The sequence below is a fragment of the Medicago truncatula genome, chromosome 5 (assembly GCF_003473485.1).
Source record: "Medicago truncatula cultivar Jemalong A17 chromosome 5, MtrunA17r5.0-ANR, whole genome shotgun sequence".
NCBI lineage: Eukaryota > Viridiplantae > Streptophyta > Magnoliopsida > Fabales > Fabaceae > Medicago > Medicago truncatula.
Genome location: NC_053046.1, coordinates 29,658,844 through 29,679,250, shown reverse-complemented (window position 1 = coordinate 29,679,250; position 20,407 = coordinate 29,658,844). Strand labels below are relative to the sequence as shown.

Sequence of the window (20,407 nt, the reverse complement as noted above, 5' to 3'; positions counted from 1 at the left end):
ACCAAGAGGTTGCTATGAGTTAGATCTTGCTACCTTGACGATATTAATATCTTAGTTGGCAAGACAGCAAGATCTAACTCAAAACAATCTTTTTTTTTTTTTTTTTTTTTATATATAAAAGAGAGCAGGGGAAGATATGCTCAATATATAGATATATTTTAGAAAAGTTTTTGGGAAGTGGGCCCTAGTCCGTTGGAAATACTCATATTGTGATTACTAATTAATTTAAAATTTTGTTCAAAAACTCTAGTAAAAACCAATATTTTTCTTAAAAATTTATTGATAATTTACTATATTTAATTAGATAGTAATAGTATTATGAACCGACACGTACCAAATACTCATATTGGTGCATTGTTGAACAAGAAAAGAAGCCATACACTATCATCACTTTCAATACTCAATAAGTTGAGAGCAGGGGAAGATATGATCAATAGATGGATATTTAGCTAGCTAGTTGGAATGTTATATACCTTGGTTCCACTCACGTGATTAATTCATAAGCATAATACATGACAGTAATAGTTCAAAATTTAGCTAACATGCTCCATGGCTAAAGATAGTTTCTAATGGTCCATCTATTCTTTTTTTTTTTTTTTGAAGGAAATGGTCCATCTATTCTATATAGTGATAGTTGGAATGCTATGTATGTATTTTGTTGTTCTCTTTGTTAATCTTTTGTTCAACTATTTTGTCTGATTTTGTATCACGTTATGTATCTAAAAAAAATGCATTATGTATCAGAGAAAAGCTCTTGAACTAAAGGAAGGAAGGTTATTGTAGACAAAGTACTGAATTCCCTTACTTTTCTTCAGGTTCATCCATGAAATTAGTTAGCTCTTTCAATGACTAAGAAAGACTGCACTGTTTCAACAACATGCGTATACATGATTCAGTGACTTGGGTAAGTAAAATATATAACAGATTAACATAAAAGATTTGTTAAAACATCACCTTTTCGTCGCTGTGTTTACTAGTAACATCACTCATCAACAGCTATTCGAAAGTGTTTAGACAATTTGGAACCTCTAACTAAACTGATCCGCAAGTTTCGGGAACAAGTGTTTTAAGGCCGTCCTTGAATTTTGGATAAAAGTTGGCAACGAAATTGCAGTTCCAGAACAGATACCATACATTTTGTACTGTAATGTAAATATAATAAATACTCGTCTTGTTCGGCTCTAGAAACTAGCTTTAAGATCTTCTTATTTTCAAGAAAACTCAATGTATACAGTTTCTCATTTATGCTTTATCCAATCTCAACTGAACCCTCCGAGGATGGAAACAGATGAATAGTACACACATGCACGAGCTGGGGGGCGTGTGCGCGCACACAAACACACACACACACACGTAAAATAAAAATTAAACTAAGGAGACTATATCAACAGGCATATTAAATAAAGAGAATAATTATAATTATAAGTATAATCAACAGAGTTGGAGTTGCTTCTTAAAGAGATATACAGTACATAATAAACACATTGAGAATGTAAAGTATTCATTCATTCATTCATTAAGCATAATAATAAACCAAATCAAACCAAGATGACGACTATGGAGACTATATCACCAGCCATTAAAAATTATATCATCTTCTTCTTCTTCGGTGAAAAATCGATAACTACCAAGTACACGACGTTGGGAGCATAAGCAATTGGTATGAGGTGGGGAATCAAGCCCCACCTGACGAGAATAACTATTTATAGAAGCTAGATAAGCGAGATCATCTTTGGTTACAGCAGGTGCAAGTAGTTCTTGTAGGTTGTTGTTATTATTTTGGATTATGTCTGGTGAGTTTGAAATGTTGACAGGTTGCTGCTGCGGTTTGAGAGAGGGGGTTCCTCCAATTCCTTCAACCTGAGAGGATGATGATGATGATGATGCAGTTGTTGTTGTTCCTGTTCCTGATCCAAAGCAGTGCTTTTTTGGAACCTTAGCTTTACGAGTTCTTCATGAGTGTTTTTTCGTAACCCTAGTTTTATAAGTTTTTCCTGCTCCAATCAATCAATAGAAAGAAATAGCAATTCAATCTAAACTTCAAAATGAATGAATTGAAGAAAACAAGAAGAAGAAGAAGAAGAAGAATACCATGAACAGAAAGTTTTCCCCTAACCCTAGCTTTCCGAGATGACGATGAAGTTCCTACTCCAATCAATCAAGAAATAATTAAAATTAGTTAGGGTTTCAATCAAATGAACAAGATTGATCAAGACATGGAGTGAATCGAGAATGCCCAACGTTACCTGCCATTTTCGAAGGTGTCATCGTCGTCGAGTAGAGATAGATGGAGCCAATCGATGATTTCTCTCGTACACTATTCTTCTTTCTTTCTTTCTTGCTTATTTACTTCTATTTTATCCTTTTTTTTTTTCCGTCATAATAAATCAATTTTAACTTGTAGATCAAAAAATAAAGGGAACTTCTACGGTACACTTGCAAATTAAGGTGTACCGGTACTCCTATTTCAAAAATCTTTAAATTAACTATTATTTTTATGGAATAAAGAGCTATTTTTTTATATTTATATTTTAGAAAATGTCATTTCATAAGAAAAAAAACGTCATTTCATTGTTTATAAAAATCATACTAATTTTTTTTACATTTTATTGTAAAAAATAATCAAAATTCTCTATTATGAGTACTAAAAACTCAGAAAAATTAAATTTTATTTCGTAGACGTTTTTGGTTAATAAGATTTAATTATTATAATTATAGGTGATGGAAAACAATTTTTCTCTTCAAAAAATAACACATTTAACTATTAATTTGTTGATTTGGTGTACCAATACACTCAAATTTTTTGAGTGTACCATAGAATTTGCCAAAAATAAAACCAATTTTAACTTAATTGGTGAAATCAATATACATCACACATTTAGTAAATAGATCTCCCATAAAATAATGGAACCCACATGAATGAGTGTCCATCCTACATAATATATTTATTTTTATATATATATTCTTTTACTCACTCACTCTCTTATTGGGTCTCACCATTTCCTTTGAGATTCATTATCAAAGTGCAAAACTTTTATGAATGTCACACAATAAATAAGTGATTATGTGTTAGAAAGATGCACTCTCATATGGAGATCTTGGGACGGTCTGCGTGTACCCAAACATGCGAAACACCCGCTCCGACAGATATCTCACCTTGCGGGTGCCGTATCTGAGCCATTGAGAGTAAACGTTGACATGCTCAAACGAACATACATCACGGGGCTCAGCACATGGGGTCATGTAAACACTCGCCACCCCCATGCCTATTAGACAATCTACCACCCGCCTGCAGTCTCTCAAAACACTCTCTCCTAACAGAAGCATGCATAGCTTCTCCATCACCCCTTATGCGCTCAACAATCAATACATGTAATTAAGTAGCGACAACTAGCCTCATGTTGGGTCGTCATGAGAGATGCAGACTCATGTGAATGTATGGGGATGGTTTGGACATAACCAAACTAGTTGAACACCCACTCTGGTAGATATCAAACCATGTGAGGTATATATATGAGTCATCTAGAGTATAGACTGATTTGTTTGACGTTTCTAACGATGTCGCTGATACGGGTCCATACTAATAAAACTAAGAGTCACGTGATCTAGATGCAATCTTGTAGGATCTATGACAACCTGATCTTTCAAGGAACAGTAACATCGCACCACGAGGTGGCGATCCTCCCTATGTCCCCTAAAAATCTCTAGTTCTGACAGATTGGAGAGTGACATACTTGCCACATGGGATCCATCGCTTTTTGGAGTCTTTGCAAATCTCTTGCAAAAACATCTAATAACTATGCTACTCGCAACATTTTTACGACTCTTCCTCATTGTATTTGGAACATTTTATTGAAGGAAGTGCCTTGATTTTGCATGCGTTTAAAAGAAAAAGAAAATTTGTTTTAAAGATAAAAGGAACAAATTTATAAATTAAATTATCTTTTGTTATTTGTTATACAAATTGTTTATACATAAACACTTATCGTGAACGAATTTGATTATATCAACATTATAACCAAATTCAAGTTGTTATTCTAAAACATTTCAAGTAAATCTCCAAAAGAAATTCCACGTTTCATCTTTTTATTTACTAAAGAAGAAAACTTATATGCAGTACCCTACACCCTGTTCGTGATGTTCTCCAATCAACACTTGGCACATCAATTTTTTTTAGAGAAATTGTAAACTAGAATTTTTTTGTAAAGTATAAAAACTGAAATGGAATAAATTTAAAATAAAATTATTAAAATTTGTTTTTGAAAGAGTAAAAGATAATAATTTAATAATATATATAAAGAATATGATTTAATAATTTTTATTAGAATTAAGAATGTTCTATTATGTCATTTTACATTTATCAGCTAGTTTAACAACTAATTTTACAAAATATTAAAATTAGCTTATTTGCTATCAGACATCAGCTATCACCTAATTTATTTATAGATATCCGTTATTTTTACCGGTTTGAGCCCTCAATAACATCACTGTATATGCAACAACAAATCACTAGCATAATCAAACAAAATTGGAAGACAACAAATTTCATGGGATTATTTAGATTTCATGTAACAATTTACATGGAACACCAACGCTTTAATTTATGGTAGACAACAAATTCTCATGTAATCAAACAAACTTCCATAGAAGATTTAATTTCTGCCTCAATGGTTTAAGTCAGAGATTTTCCAATCCCTCCCTTTTGGAGTTTCTTAATTTCCTGTTTCTTTCCAAACCTTTCTTCTCCTTTTCAAATTCCTGCATCTACGTTTTCTCTTTTCTTTTACTGTGTTGGTTAGATTTTCCTTTCGTTTTTGCATTGTGGGATCAGAGTTACATCTGATAGTTATACTTATAGATCTGTTATCCACCATCATTTCTTAGCATTGGTGATTTGGTGAGGTTGCGAGAAAACATTGGGAAGGACAGAAAGGAATTAACGGACGTTAGATAATCTGATAATAATTAAATTAAATTTTTCCGATATCTTATTACTATTTGTGAACAGTAAAAACTGTACCTATGTATCTGCACATAAGTTTTGTCCATTGCTAAAATGTCACGTTACGCTTTAGCTTCATAAATTGATACGTATAAAAGTAATGCCGCAATGAAACTTAATGGGGGAGGTTTTAGGTTTATTTATTCAAAGATTATAATACAAATAAGAAGATACCAAAAGATAAAAAAAAAAACACAGTACGAAATATTTGCTATAACATAAATTGCTATAACACTACAACATCGATCATCAAAAGCAATTTTCAACTCCAAATAATTAATATCTATTCTCAATTTTGAAAGAAAATGATAAACCCTATAGATGGTTTATTATCATATCATTGATCCCTTTTCTCTTGCACTTGACCATTCATAGTATAATTCACAAATTTTTCCAAGACCAGAATACGAATATTTTCAGCAACATTGTTATTCCATAAACTTCCACCAAAAGAAACTAATTCCGTACATCATCTTCACTTGTTATACTTCATTGTCTCTATCTCAAAACCAATTGTGGGAAACTGCTTAGCATAACCTTCTACGTCATGGCGGAGATCAGCGATTTGAGATTGAACTTGTGAATCGGACTCCATAGCTTCCACAAAATCCTTCAACTTTGTGCCTAAATTTAAGTGAGTCAAGATACCTTGTTATACTTTCAGAACTGCAAATATTATGACATAAATAAGAAACTATGATGCAAGAATGTAAAATCAACCTTTAGAATTTTCCTTAATCTGTAAGGCTATTTTGACAGCCGCGTCAAAGTATTCAGCTACTTTTTTAAAATCATCCTCAACAAAACCCCTAGATGTAAGAGCAGGAGTTCCTGAATCACAAAGACATAACCGTAATCAACATGTAATTACAGATCCACCAATATATGCATATAAAAAGGTTACTGATATACTGTACCCATTCTGATCCCTCCAGGAACCATTGCAGACACATCTCCTGGAACAGTGTTTTTATTGGCAGCTATATGAACTGATTCTAACACCTTCTCAACCCTTGAACCATCAATGCCCTGTCAAATGCAACAGCATAAGACGGTGTGTTCCTTTGATGTATTGCAAAATATAAATAATACAAACCAAATTAAACCCAACATCAATATCAACATATTTACAATCTAGAGTTAATTTAAACAATGTAAACATCCAATAAAATAAATTGGCCGTTTAACAAACAGATTGTTGATTAATTTGAAGGTTCTGGAAAAACTAAAAAGGTTGGACAAGTCTTTAAGGCCTGAAATTTTTCAAGTTTGGTTGGTAAAGTAGGATTTCAATTTACTGTATAAATGTCCCTCATAATTATTTTCTTTTAAAACAACCTAGTCGTGCAACTATAAGTCACATTGTTCCCTATTTCACCCTAAACTATTAAAGAATGAGGCTTTATACTGTACTCAATGCAATAGCTGATTTTAGATTCTCAGCACTCCATGTATCAACAAAATGGCACAATCCAAAGTTATTTGAGATGAAAATATTACCAAGAAATGTTAAGACAAGAATTGTAACATTTACCTTGTTTCTTAAGTTTACCAACACCAAATGGTTCTCAGTTCCACCCGATACAAGGTCATAGCCTTTCTCTAACAAGCTCTGCAGTTCAATTAGCATATCAAAGTCAGCAATAACAGTAAAATTTGCCGGGCTAAACAATCAGTAGAAGATACACCTAATAACTAGTTGGCAATTGTTCTATATGGCACTGCTGTTCATTGTAGAAAACACATTCAGTTTACCTGTGCAAATGTCGAGGAGTTACTAAGAACTTGTTTCTGGTAATTCTTGAATTCCGGTGTCATAGCCTACATGAACAAAAATGAAGAAAAAAACTGATATTGCATCAGCCAGACAACAAAATATGCACAAAAGGATCACTTTTCCTTTTACACTGAAGTATATATTTGCTAAAAAAAACTTAAATGACTGTAGTTTCTTCAACTAGTCTAATAAAGAACCTGCTTCAATGCAACTGCTAAGCCTGTAATAGTGTGATTGTGGGGACCACCTTGAAGTCCAGGGAAAACAGCCTGATTTATCTTGTCTTCGTAGTCATACAGCACCTGTCAGGATGAAATTGAGCCAATGAAATTTCTGTTCAAGTGAACTAACTTAAGTATAGAATTTGGACTACACTGAACCTAACTCAACTCCAAAAGCTACTTGCCCATATACCCAATTGATGGATTTTAAAATACACCCTACACCTTCAAGAGTCAAGACTGGACATATATAAATGTTCCAAGACTCAACAAATGTTGATCACACACAATATCATGACTGACATCGGCTATGAAATTGTGTAAAAAATCAAGAATGGATTGGGGTTAGTTCAACCCCAAAAGTTGGCCCAAATGACGATGATTGCTCGAGAATACATCAGATGTGGATCTAGACAAACCCAAAATACTGTGAAATTGCTTTTAGAAAGTAGTAACCTAATATCTCAATAAATATTGATAAACATTATCTATAAATATAGTAGCAAATAGAGAACTTGTGTTTTGGGGATAAAATACATTTGGCTTCCTTAAGTATAGCCATTTCTTGCCCCCTCACAGTTGATTTTCAGTGAATATGTTACATTTTAAGCAAAACCCAAGAAACATAAGGCACATACGTATGTGTTACCTTACCATCACAAAAATGAAAACTTCTCTTTTATTACCAAAACCGTTGGGAGTTAGTGTATTTATCACTTAAACACACCTAAAGCTTGTTTATCCATCTACTTATCACTTAAATCCTACTGTAACTATCGGAAAGCTAACTTTTATGTAAGTGAAAATTTAGGCTTCACTTCAAATAAAACTGCACAAGCATTAAGTAACAACAGAAACAACTTCAGGGAAGTTGGTAAAGCCCTATGATTGTTATTTTTTTTCGTTGTTTTTTGTGGGGGATGGGGGTATTTTACCCGATTTTTAATTCCTTTTTCCTTAGAATTTTAGTAACATTAAATTTAGCATTTAAATCTTACTTCCTGCCCTTTCTTGTTTATCTCTTTCAGACCCTTCCTGAAGAATATCATAGCCCCACGTGGTCCACGAAGTGACTTATGTGTTGTGGTTGTTACAACATCTGCATAATCAAAAGGAGAAGGAATAACACCTGCAGCAACTAATCCACTGATGTGTGCCATATCAGCCAACATAACTGCCTTCTGTTTATCACAGACCTAAAATGATTCATGTGTGAAAGATACCATATCAGAACTCCATTGTTATGTACATAAAATATCTAAGTTTCTATAATCAGTTCAGATATAACTTACCTTGCGAATACGCGCATAATCATAAAGACGGGCATAAGCACTAGCACCGGCAACTATTAATTTTGGCCTAAAAAGTGCAGCACTTTTCTCCATCTGCAGATATTAGATAAGTCAAACTATAAAAGACATGTTTAAACCCATGACATGAATGAAAGATTATACAAAACTAGGGTTGGCAATAAACTACTAGTCTGGAAAAAAAAATTGAACCTAGGCTTGAAATGATTAAATTTACATCGTTAAGGGTGTGTTAAATCGTAAATGTAACACTAATAGTAAGATTATACAAAATTCATAACTCTCAAATATATGCACATAAATCCATATAATGCATATAAAAGAGTAAGTATGATAAAAGAAAAAACCTTACATTACACTTGAAATACTTGTGTAAATTTAAATTCATAAGCATAGCTCACATAATAGCATAGTTGCATAACACTTACGCAGTTAAAACTTAACACTTGGGTAATTAAAACGTTAAATCAAACTCATAGGTCGCAAACCAAAAACTAAAGTTGCCTTTTGTAGTTCCACCACCACGACCAAAATCGTAGAATTGTTTCCAAAGAAAAGTAGAATATACAGGCGAGGATTCCACCAAAATAAGACTTTTATACTCATAATTGCTGAGGGCAAATATAATCGCAAAATCGTAATATATTAAGATTAAAATCGATTTTAACTACCATGGCAATTGGAACTAAGGCGACAAAATATTTTGAACCTGGGAATAAAATGATTAAATTTATTTCAATAAGCATGTATTAGAATAAGATTAAATAATGATAAATTATGTGAAGAACACATTTTTTTTTTTTTTTTCTGGTGCTATATTCCTCAAAATTCAACAAAATAAACTCATGAAAAAAACTAATTAAATTTGAAATCTATCTGGAACTTGTAATGCTAAAAAAGAAAAATTGAATCTCCCTCCTAGAATTAGGGAAAATGCCTCTTAGTTGCACCAAAAAAGGAGAGAGACCTACATATAGGTTTTGCTGAGCTCTCTTCCCAAAGTACCCAAAACCTTTATTTTAGTTTTTGTTTGATTCTCCACTCTCTTCTCTTAATCCATAATCCCTTTCCCACAACCCAATTCTCCCCTCTGTTACCACCTGTCATATAACCAGTTTTTCATGAACTAACTATCCTAAATGTTTTTGCTATCATGTGACGATATCTCTCTTCTCTTAATCCATAATTCCTTCCCACAACCCAATTCTCCCCTCTGTTACCACCCGTCATATAACCAATTTTTCATGAACCAACAATCCTAAAAAAAAATTCTATCATGTGACGATACATGAATGAGTTTTATATTGCCATCATCTCTGATACTCTCATCCTCATCCAAGTGCTCTTTGGACTTGAAACAGGGAAACTGAACAAGCTACCCTAACTTGTTTACTGAAATTCAATTTTCCATAAGAGGAACAGGGACGACAAGGATCAAACACTAGATCACTTATACACAGAAGCTCTGATACGTGTCCCAACAGCAGATACTATTAAATGATGAACCATGGATGATTTTGCATCACATCTCTAACGAATGTTGTTTTGTGACAAAACAGCCACAACGAGCTGATGACAAACCTTTCCTCCATGCCCACACAAGTTTCTCAATCATCTGTAACCATTCCCTTCTCCCTACCATATGCCTTAACTATGGGAGCAGCTTGGTCAATATCCTCATCTTAAAAATTCATAATTGCTACGGCATTTTATAGTCCAACTATTTAAACACCATAATCTCTGCCAATACAATCTATAACTATGCATGGAAGGAGAAAATACTGCTCATTAGCAAAGATAAAGGTGACGGCAACTGAAATAAAAACAACACCAACTACTTAGAATTAGAAGAATCTCTTTGATTAAAAACGACATGTCCACAACACAGAAATACAATGGTACCTGCCTACCTGGTCATAGTCAATATAACCAGTGCTCTCATCCAACCTGTATGGCATTGTTTCAAAGAATATAGATACAGCTGATATCTTCTTGGTGTCAGTCTGCATAATAAAAAAGTATAAATAAAAGTTTGTCCACAGAGAAATTTGATACACATTGTTCTAGCAATTTCAATAAATGCAAATTTGTGTTTCTTTAGAATTTCCGGAATTGCATCATTTTGGCATGCAAGAGTTAAATTTTGCTCCAGAAAATGACTTAGTAATAAAAGTTATATATCAACAATTTAACAGCAAAATGGAAAGTGGATATATCAAGCATCAGATGTGAATATTAAGCCATTTTGACATAGAACATGGAGAGAGAAAAACTTCTGCATTGGCTTAGCCTACCAAGGCTATAAAAATCCCAAAACTAAGTACCAACACAAGTGTAAAATAATTAAGAGAATGTACTAGTAGATGGCATTGCAAGGAAAGATTGTGAGTGAGGTAAATTAGGGGTCTTTAAGTGAGACCGGAGTTAGGAGTCATCTCATTTGCAATTTATATACAATATATATGTTTTTCAATTTTATGAGATGCGGATACTTCTGTAAATGTCTTGGCTCTATTAGTATGTTATTAGATTGCTTCTGGTCCTTTTTAAATCTATGAAAGAAAATTTAAGAGAACTAATTTAATCACAATTCACAAGTCTATTGGGCTGGTATATGATTTGAGACATTTGAATTTCCTTCTCCCTCATAATTTATGGAAAAGGCTTGTTTTCATAGCTTCCTTGTAGGATTTTTTATCATAGCTGTTCATACTTCCTATGTAAGACATTTTTTAACTGACCTCTTTTCCTTTTTGTTTTTTGGCTAAAATTCTTTCCTTTTTGATGAATTATTTTCTTACTTAAATAATGAAAACAAAAAAAGGACAATATTCCAATCACGTGTAAGTGTCTACTTTACTTTAACATTCATTCATCATGTCCTAGTGGCTAGTGCAGACTTTCTATGGTTGTCAACTCATGGCAACATGTGCAATGACCACAACTGATGATCAAAAGCAGAACTTAACCTGATATCCATGTGATAGATGCCCACCATGGGGGAGATCAAGTGCCATAATTCTCTCATGAGGTTTCAATAAAGCAGTGTAAACTTGGAAGTTAGAAGGAGATCCAGATAATGACTGCACATTGACTGTCAAAAGCAAAGTATGTAATAATGTAAGACTCTTCAAAAAACTTTTGTTCGGCTATACTGCAGAGGAAAATAAATTATCAAATAGAAGAATAGCACAAGTTCACCACAAGAATAACAAGTAAATTACCCAGCAGAGCAACAAGGATGTTAAAATATTATGCATCAAAAGAGGAAATAAGTATTCTAGTTATATAAGCAAAATTAGTACCGCAGAGAAAGACTACGTTTGATATTTATTTTTATTCCAGAAAAGTTTTTTGTATGTTAAGTACATGAAGTACTTAATCAAAGATAAGTTGAGACAACCTTCCAGTAAATCAATTCTTCACAAGAATTATCACTAGATAAACAAATTAAAAACAGATATAATACTGCAAAGGGAAAACTGACGACTACAGCAGGGGAAACAGTATGATGAAACCATCATAGCATGATCATATTGACAAAAAAAAAACAGTAAGTAGGTCATGCAAATATAAGATTCTCCACAACCATTATAAAAGGGAGGGAAAAAAACATCTAACCTAAAAATAAAGCAAAATGACAAACCAAAAGCATTTACTAATTTTTCTTTACGAATAAAGAAAAGAAAAGAATAAGCAGCTTTAAAATATAAATTACTGATTTTGGTATTTCAGATGTTCACCACATATGTGTTCAACAGCTAAATTAGTTTGAAACTTGTTCCATTAGTAGTAAAATAATTACTTTCAGTTGACCAGAAACTGAGGTACTGAACCCTATAAATTATAAAAGAGCAATCATATTTTCTAATATATGTATAATGAGAAAAAGAAGAGAGAATAGAAGAAAATAAATAAAACATCAATGAACTTTACTGAATATTTACTACTACAAAGACGGCTGTTTTACAACAAAAGTCACTCAAAATGTTCATCTGAACCCAGGAAATGATTACTATATCAGGAAATTCATTTGTTAGCATTTATTTTAAGGTTTAGGTAATAAAACAGAGACATTATTTGGTTTTGTTCTTGTTGATTGCATTATTTTAATGGAACCCCAAGATCTACCATTTCTTTAATATCATGTCCTGTTTTGTTCTGTTTTCAAAATGCATAAACCATTGAATAGAACCACATGTGATGTTGTGTTTCATTCCCCCCTATATGTCAAATGCACTCTTAGCAACTGAAACAAATACACTCTAATGTAAACACTTGTAATCTAGCACCGACACTTCTGATCGAAGGCATGTCCAGTATCCGACATCGACACTACACCAACACATGTGATTACATTCAATTAATTCATTTTCTCAAATTATCACTAGTGTCGACGTGTTATTATCGTATCCGGGGTCCATGTTTGTGTCAATGCTTCATAGGTTGTAATCACTAATCAAGAAACACAAGATATAAAAGCACTTAATCTAATTCACCTTCTATAGACTAATATATCGGCAATGCAATGCAGTTAGCATGGAAGTAGCAAAAATTGTGAACCAAAAAACAAACTAACTGAACAATTAAATAAAATTTATAATGTTCCCAAATTCTTTGTGAGACTAAAGAAACTCAAATTGCAGTATCAATGTTTTTCTACTTATGTACCTCCCCATTGTGTTGGATCCAATCCAAAAGTTTCCAATGCACGCTTCTGACACAAAGTCTCAGCCATGTCAATGTACCTTATCAAATTACAAATGCAAAACAAACATGAATTCAACCCATAACAAAGTTCTGAATCTGAAACAAAACAATCATAACAAGATCCATAATTCAACATACTCATTTCCACCATAGTATCTAGCACCAGGATAACCTTCACTGTATTTATTCGTCATAACCGATCCAACCGCTTGCATCACCGACAACGACGTAAAATTTTCTGATGGTATAAGCTCTAGCCCCTGCACATTAAAAAAAAAAAAAAGTTAATCTCTGTTTGGTTCTTCCACAACAAACAAAAAAAAAACTGTAGATATAAACTTGGATCTATCTACCTTCCATTGACGAGCTTTTTCTAGTTCGATTATATCTTCGATCTCAGGATCTACTACACCAAGAGGATCGTTGAGTTGTTTAATCCACTGCAATTTTAAAAAATTCTCGATCAAAATAGATACGAAAATGAAACATATATAAAGTGGTTATTCGATCAAAAAAGTGCAGTGCTTACATCGGGGTGAGATTTGTGAGTGTGTTGAGCGGAGAGAGAAGATGACTGCAACCAAACAGGACGTAAGAATAAAGGAAAAGTAGAAAATGAAAATGCGGATTTAATCGATTATGAGAAGAAGTTTTACATACCAAGCGATAGAGAGAAGTAGGTTTGTTGATGGTGGAAGTGAGTCTTCGAAGTGCCATGGCCATTGTGATTTGTGTTTGGAGGTGGTGTGTCTTTGTGGGTATATTACTTATTATATTATATGGGTTGGCGGTAGTGGAAAGTGAGTGAGCGTGGTTGGTGGTGATTTTGATTTTGTATTGTAGGAGTATATTTTATGCAAGAGTGTGTGTGGGGTAATCAATGTTGAAAAGTGTGAACTGTGAAGGACGTTGACATCAACCGATGTGGTCTTGGCTTGGACTGCCTGCCTACTGCAACTCCTTTAGATTTTAAAATTGCTCTCCTCTCAACACAAAAACACTCACTCCCATGTAATCCGACCAAAATACTCAATTGTGAGTTAACTCACGTAGGTTAGGTTATAATGTCAGTAAATTCACGTAGATCATAATTCTGCGTGAGTAAACTCATGCCAATTATAATTCAGCGTAAGTTATATTTCACGTTATCAAACGTGAGTTAACTCACACAAAAGTATTTTCATCAGTTTGTATAGAATTGAGTGTTTTTTGTTGGAAGAAGAATAATTTTCTTCAGATTTGGTTCCTCTATAAATTTAGAGATAGTTATTTAGACAATATTTTTAGAATACTTTATGCAACAATCACATATACACACACAATATAGAGCAGGATCAACACAGCGAAATATAGATATTGTTAACAAAATCAAAGTAATATAAATAGAGTAAAAAACACGAGTATAAAAAAGAAATTGTCTAAAAATTATCGTTTATTTGAATCCTACAAAATTTGTGATATTAATCTTTGCAGTTGATCGTGGAAATGATATCTGATTTACGCTAAAAAATAAAATATCATTTCTCATAAAAGTTAAGGGAAATATGGAGATTCTTACTCCATTTATACCCATGAATGATTAAAAAAAAATAAATGATGCCATAATGTGATAAGTTTGTGAAATGGTGGGAAACTAAAGATATATAGTAAATAACATGTTGAATATCCTTTGAAAAGTTAAGCGACATAAATAACAAGCATCTTGAAGGTGTGTTTGATCAGTTAAAATTAAGTACATAACATAAAAGTACAACATAAGGAAGGCATGGCAAAATTTTACAATATTGGGCAATTTATTTATCTTATATGATGTTTGGTGGACAAAAAAATTATTTTAGTATTTTATACAACTTATACTATAGATAATTTTTTTTATTTTCTTCATGTCTCTTGCCCCCTAGTTTATCATGTCACTAGAACAATTTTACAATAAAAAATACATTATAATTGAAGTTCTCATGTTCCTTATTTTATAACTGAACATACACATTTTCAATCGAATGGTTAGGACACACAAATTATGTGCTACGATCGTCATAGGAAAAATACTACTTCCTCCGTCCCTTAATATAACCGTATTTTAAATTCATGTGACCATATAAACAAGTTACATAATTGCATTTTCTTCACATAATTCACATAGAAATATATCTTTCCAGCTATCATATTCTCCTGAATCTTCAAATATGGCTTGAAACAAACGTTCCCTTAGCAATTGAGGTCTTGATTTTATTTTTTTTTGTTCTATTTTCTACTCGGCAAAAGATCAAAAGTTGTAAAACTTGATGAAACCTGGGATGATTTATACAACAAAACTCAGATTTAAAGGGTGTAAGCAACAATATAATGTCAAAAAAAAATTAGTTTTTTGGATCACTTTCATAGGTATTTTGATGAGCAAGTTTACCTTTTATTGTATTTTGACTGGACAAATTTGTTGAATATAAACACAAAATCAAAGAACAATAAAGATGAAGAAAAGAACTATACAACTTAGGTGGTGGGATGGTGACAATGCAATTTCGAATTAATTTTACTAAAGTTGAAGTTTGTTATTAAGCCAAATTACTATTACTGTGCCCAGTGTACCTATGTAAGTTACTTCATATCTTTATTTGATTATTTGGTACAAGTTTTTAACATTTCTCTCGACATTACAGGAGACTAGCTTTTTGTACAAGTTCATTGTTAAATGAATTGTATTTTCTTAGACTCTTTGCTGCACCAAACTGGCTTATTTTCCTGTTGATTAATTGCTGCACCAAACTTTGTTTAATACATTTAGATCAAATGATATTTGTCCATACTATTATTCTTAGGGACACCAAGGCTACCTCATAGATATGAGAGGAGCTACCCCTGCTTATTCGCTTCAATGAATGTCAATTCAATTTTCAAATTACATAAATTAAGAAATCGACCAACTATACTATAATATAATATAGAATGTATGTTACTAATAAATTGTTTTTCGAAATCAATTTCATGGATTAAACAATGTTAAAGGCGTTTTTTTTCGGAGTTTAAACCCCAAACTTTACATATAAAGCCATTTAAAAGAGTAAGTACCGAGATGTCACAATTAACAAGCAAGCCAAAAAATAAACATGATTTTCTTCGGAAAGTGAAGTTTCGAAATCCAAAACCAGGATATAAGGTTTAAGTTTTGGCAAATTTTATGGTACACCCACTATATTTGAGTGTACTGGTACACTCACTCTTTAAATTCATAGTTAAATGAATTGTTTTTGGAAAAAAATAATATTATTTTTTTATCATTTATAATTATAATAACTAAATCTTACTCATCAAAAGTGTCAACGAAATAATTTTTTATTTTTTTAAATTTTTATCACTCATAATTGAGAACATTCATTAATTTTTACGATAATATGTAAAAAAAGTTACTATAATTCTTATAAACAATTAAATGATGTTTTTTCTTATGAAATGTTGTTCTATAAAATATAAATATTGACAAATAGCTATTTACTACGTAAAAAATTATCATTCATTTATAAAATTAAGAAGCAGGAGTACCGATACACCTCATTTTATAAGTGTACCGTAGAAGTTCCTTTTAAGTTTTACATGTTTTGGTATGTTATCTCATGCACCCCTTTGACAAGTTATATATGATATAAATATTTTCATTAACTAACTAATTAGTAAAAAAATTGTCTTTCACATGTTAATTAGTTAATGTAGGAATGTGGGTTACTTACTCAAATATGGGAGTCATTAATGCATAACAACATTTTTTTCTTCATTTGGAACCAAAGTGATATACATATACAATTGCAATTGTAACATTAGTGGGAAACAACTAGATTTGTCGAATATGTTTTACATGAAAATGTACGATGATACATGGCAATTTTTTTGGTAGTTGAAATTTGAACCTCGAATTTTATATATATTATGTATTATCTTTATCTACCAATCGAGTTAACCTTACGAGGACATACATGATAAGGTTAAACTTGGTTTAAATATTTTAGTTGATGGTTTAAATACACTTTGCTTTTAGTTCATGGTTTAAATTTTTTTAGTCTTAGATACATATATATTGAATTTGATGCTTGAGATATTGCAATTGAAAAAGGCAAAAGAAAAAAAAAAAGAGAAAATTTCAATGTAGAGAATTTATTCCTCACCTAATATATATGTTAAAAAAACAAATAAATTGAGATGTCCTAATTTAAAATTGAGAGGATTCAATATGAGAGAGTTCAATCCCCATCTAATATATGTGTTCGAATTTCACACACCCTATTTATATTCCCATGAAGATGTTAACTTATAAGCACTATAACCAAAACAAACAAAATATTATAAATAAATTGATGGATTTGTACACGAGTCTTGAAATTAAAATTTACCATAAATTATTTATTTAATTTAGGTTTAATTATTATTTATATACGTTCATTCATTAATTTTATAACTATATCATTCTTTTATATTGTTTTTTTTTTGTTATGAATCATTATGTTATATTGTTGTTAGCCAACAATTATACATCAATTTTCCTAAAAAAAATAAAAACTATACATCAATGTTATAAAAATATATCACATTACTACATCAAGAGATAAACAACAAGACCATAAATTAATAATAAGATTTAGTTGTACTCAGGCATGTGTTTGTAACTAGTTATTCTTTATAAAAGATAAATCTTGTACTTCAATTTCTATTGCATTGAATACAATTTTTTTTATAAAAATATATTATTTAAGGTACTTAAAAAGTGCCTTAGAAACACTCGTGAGCATTTCGATGTTTTTTTATACGAAGAGTGAGACACATTAATGAGGAGTCGATAAAAGTATAGAGTACGTCAAAATCAAAATCAAAATATGTTTTGTGAAGTTCCAACATATTTTGGCCTTGAGTGACAGGTTCAAACACATAATTGTGTGTAGATTTTAGAGAGCAAAATCAAATAATAGATTGCATAAAAAAAATCCACCTAAAACTTGCTTTGAGAGAAATGGTTTTTACAGCTGCATAAGAACAAAATGGTTTAAATTGACAAAGCAATGACCATAACTTAACATTGAGTCACACACATGAATGAATGAAGTAAATAAATCTAATGAGAGATAGAGAGATATTCTAGAGAGAAGTTGAAATATTTATTAAGTTTAAAGTTGGAAAAAGAAATTAAAGTTGTATTGAAAATATAAAATGACATTTATTTTGAAACAATTTTTTTTTGTTAAAGTAACATTTATTATGAAACAGAGGAAATACTCCCCGAACAAATTGATGGACCCAACGAATGGAGCTATGGAAGGCCTGAAATTTTTTTAATAATTTTTTTTGAAGGGTGAATTTTTTTTTCAATAATAAATACATGTGAAATCAAATTATCATAATTTTTAGAGAGAAAAAAAGTTCAATAGATTTAATCTGTACACATCGAAAATGTATTTATTTTTTTTAAACATGCATCTAATCAAATCACTTTTAATGTCATTTTTTAAGTCAAATCTTAAATATCTCTACATATTTCTACTTGGACATGATTGATTTGATGCATATATAAAATAGTTTTACACAATCAACGTTTATAAGTTAATCACTTAATTTCAAAATGGAAAATACTGTATAATTCCAAGAAAACCAACAAAAATTGACGAATAACACCACATACTACCCATGATTTCCACTACAAAAATCTGTAACCGTTTGTTTAAATCCTATCGTCATTTTTAGTTATGATCGAGTGGAGTTTACACATAACTTCAACAAAGGCTTCTGGAAAAGCTAGGCGCCATTCAACATTGGATAGCCCCCTGACAAGGTTTTTGGACAAAATACAGTGATGTGTGTATCGACCACTCGTAGTAGATCAAGCAGATCGTTACAATTATCCATAAAATTGGCAAAAATAGCGGCTCTAAAGTGGTGAATTATACCTCCTCGTTGGTTAGTAGGGAGGAGAGTCTCATTGAAATCGCCTATAAGCATCCATGATCAAGTAATGGTTTGGTTGAGGTTAGCTAGGCAGTTCCAAGAATTGTTGTGCAAGGATGGGTTATATTATGGCTAGCATAAACACATGTAAAAGTAGAGGAAGCGTTACCAAAGATAATGGTGAATGTGATAAAGTATTGGGTGGAATCAGTTAGTTTGTAGTAGTTGTGGCAATAGTGTGATTGAAGGAGCCAAATTCATATTGAATGCCAATTAGCCTCCACAATGAGGACAAGGGAGTAATTATTGTTTGTCAAAAAGGTGGGCAGTCTAGCAAAAGGTACGTGAATTTTAAGGATACTTTATGATCATTCTCTTAATTGTCTTCTGGCATTACTATTATTAGCTCCTCTGATATTTCAAGAGAAGATAAAAATATTGAAGAGAGCTTCCATAACAACTGACAAACAATAAAAAGAAAAAAGCTTGGGGCTAAGTGATCATGTCTTCCTCTCCATTGGGTTTATGTGGGTATAATTAATTTAAAATATAAATTTATTTTAAAATAATTAAATATAAAAAATATGATATGATATTAAATGATTGGATGTTTGGTACATATTCAACAAAACTTTAAGGTATTTAAGTATCCACAATTTTATTTTGGACAAAATGAAGAGCATTTGATGCTATGTTTCATGGACACATAAATTTTTTCCTAAGTTTTTTTTTTTTGTGAATAACTTTTTTTTAAATGACTCTATTATTTATTCAACTGAATCAACCACTTTGTACGTGATTAACTATCTATCCATTTTATTCATTCATTGTTAAGAAAAAAAATACATGTTTGAATATTATTACTCTAATTTCTATCAAAAGTATAGTTCAAATTAATGATACTTTGATAACTACAACTCCAATATGCATAAATAATTTTCAAAGCAAGAATCAATTGCTACAAGTTCAATCAAGCATCCTAATCTTTCAAAAAAAAAAGGTTCAAGCATCCTCAGACATGCATATTTACAAGTTTTTAAATCGCAATTAAAATTGCGTCAAGATTCTTATAATATCACATAAAATTGCAGTCAAAATTAATATGAATGCAATTGCAAAGACATAAGAAATGAATATATAGATAGGAATCAAAGACAAAAACCTTCATGATAGCTACGATTACGGTCAGCCAGTTTATTTAAAATTTAAAACCTTGTGCATGTGTTGATCAACAAATTAAACCAACACAAATTTATATAGTTCGAAATACATTACCAATATACAAGAATAAAGATCAAAATTGCATATTACTTAAATATTTTATTTTGATAATTCACTTAATTGTAATTATACAATCTCGTCTCATGAAATGGTACTATCACACCTACGTCCATACCTTAATCATATTTACTTGAGAGATTTAATTGAACATGAAGGTGCTGCATATCTAGCTGAAAATCTA

At 31.5% G+C, this 20,407-nt stretch overlaps 1 protein-coding gene and 1 long non-coding RNA gene across 2 annotated transcripts; both read right to left on the bottom strand.

Annotated features, from left to right (window-relative positions):
* Window positions 1-1,521: 1,521 nt before the first annotated feature.
* Window positions 1,522-2,305, bottom strand: LOC120580741 (uncharacterized). Its single transcript, XR_005646498.1, has 3 exons — window positions 2,247-2,305; window positions 2,092-2,145; window positions 1,522-1,994 (listed from the first exon to the last, which is right to left on the bottom strand). It is a non-coding gene; the product is annotated as an uncharacterized lncRNA (long non-coding RNA).
* A 2,806-nt stretch (window positions 2,306-5,111) lies between these two features.
* Window positions 5,112-13,840, bottom strand: LOC11429401 (serine hydroxymethyltransferase, mitochondrial). Its single transcript, XM_003615318.3, has 15 exons — window positions 13,681-13,840; window positions 13,550-13,594; window positions 13,374-13,460; window positions 13,159-13,280; window positions 12,982-13,058; window positions 11,280-11,404; window positions 10,221-10,313; window positions 8,293-8,385; window positions 7,999-8,196; window positions 6,977-7,081; window positions 6,758-6,823; window positions 6,537-6,614; window positions 5,920-6,031; window positions 5,723-5,833; window positions 5,112-5,626 (listed from the first exon to the last, which is right to left on the bottom strand). Exons 1-15 carry the CDS (start codon window positions 13,741-13,743, stop codon window positions 5,478-5,480), a joined length of 1,524 nt encoding a protein of 507 aa, XP_003615366.1. The 5' UTR covers window positions 13,744-13,840; the 3' UTR covers window positions 5,112-5,477.
* Window positions 13,841-20,407: the final 6,567 nt, after the last annotated feature.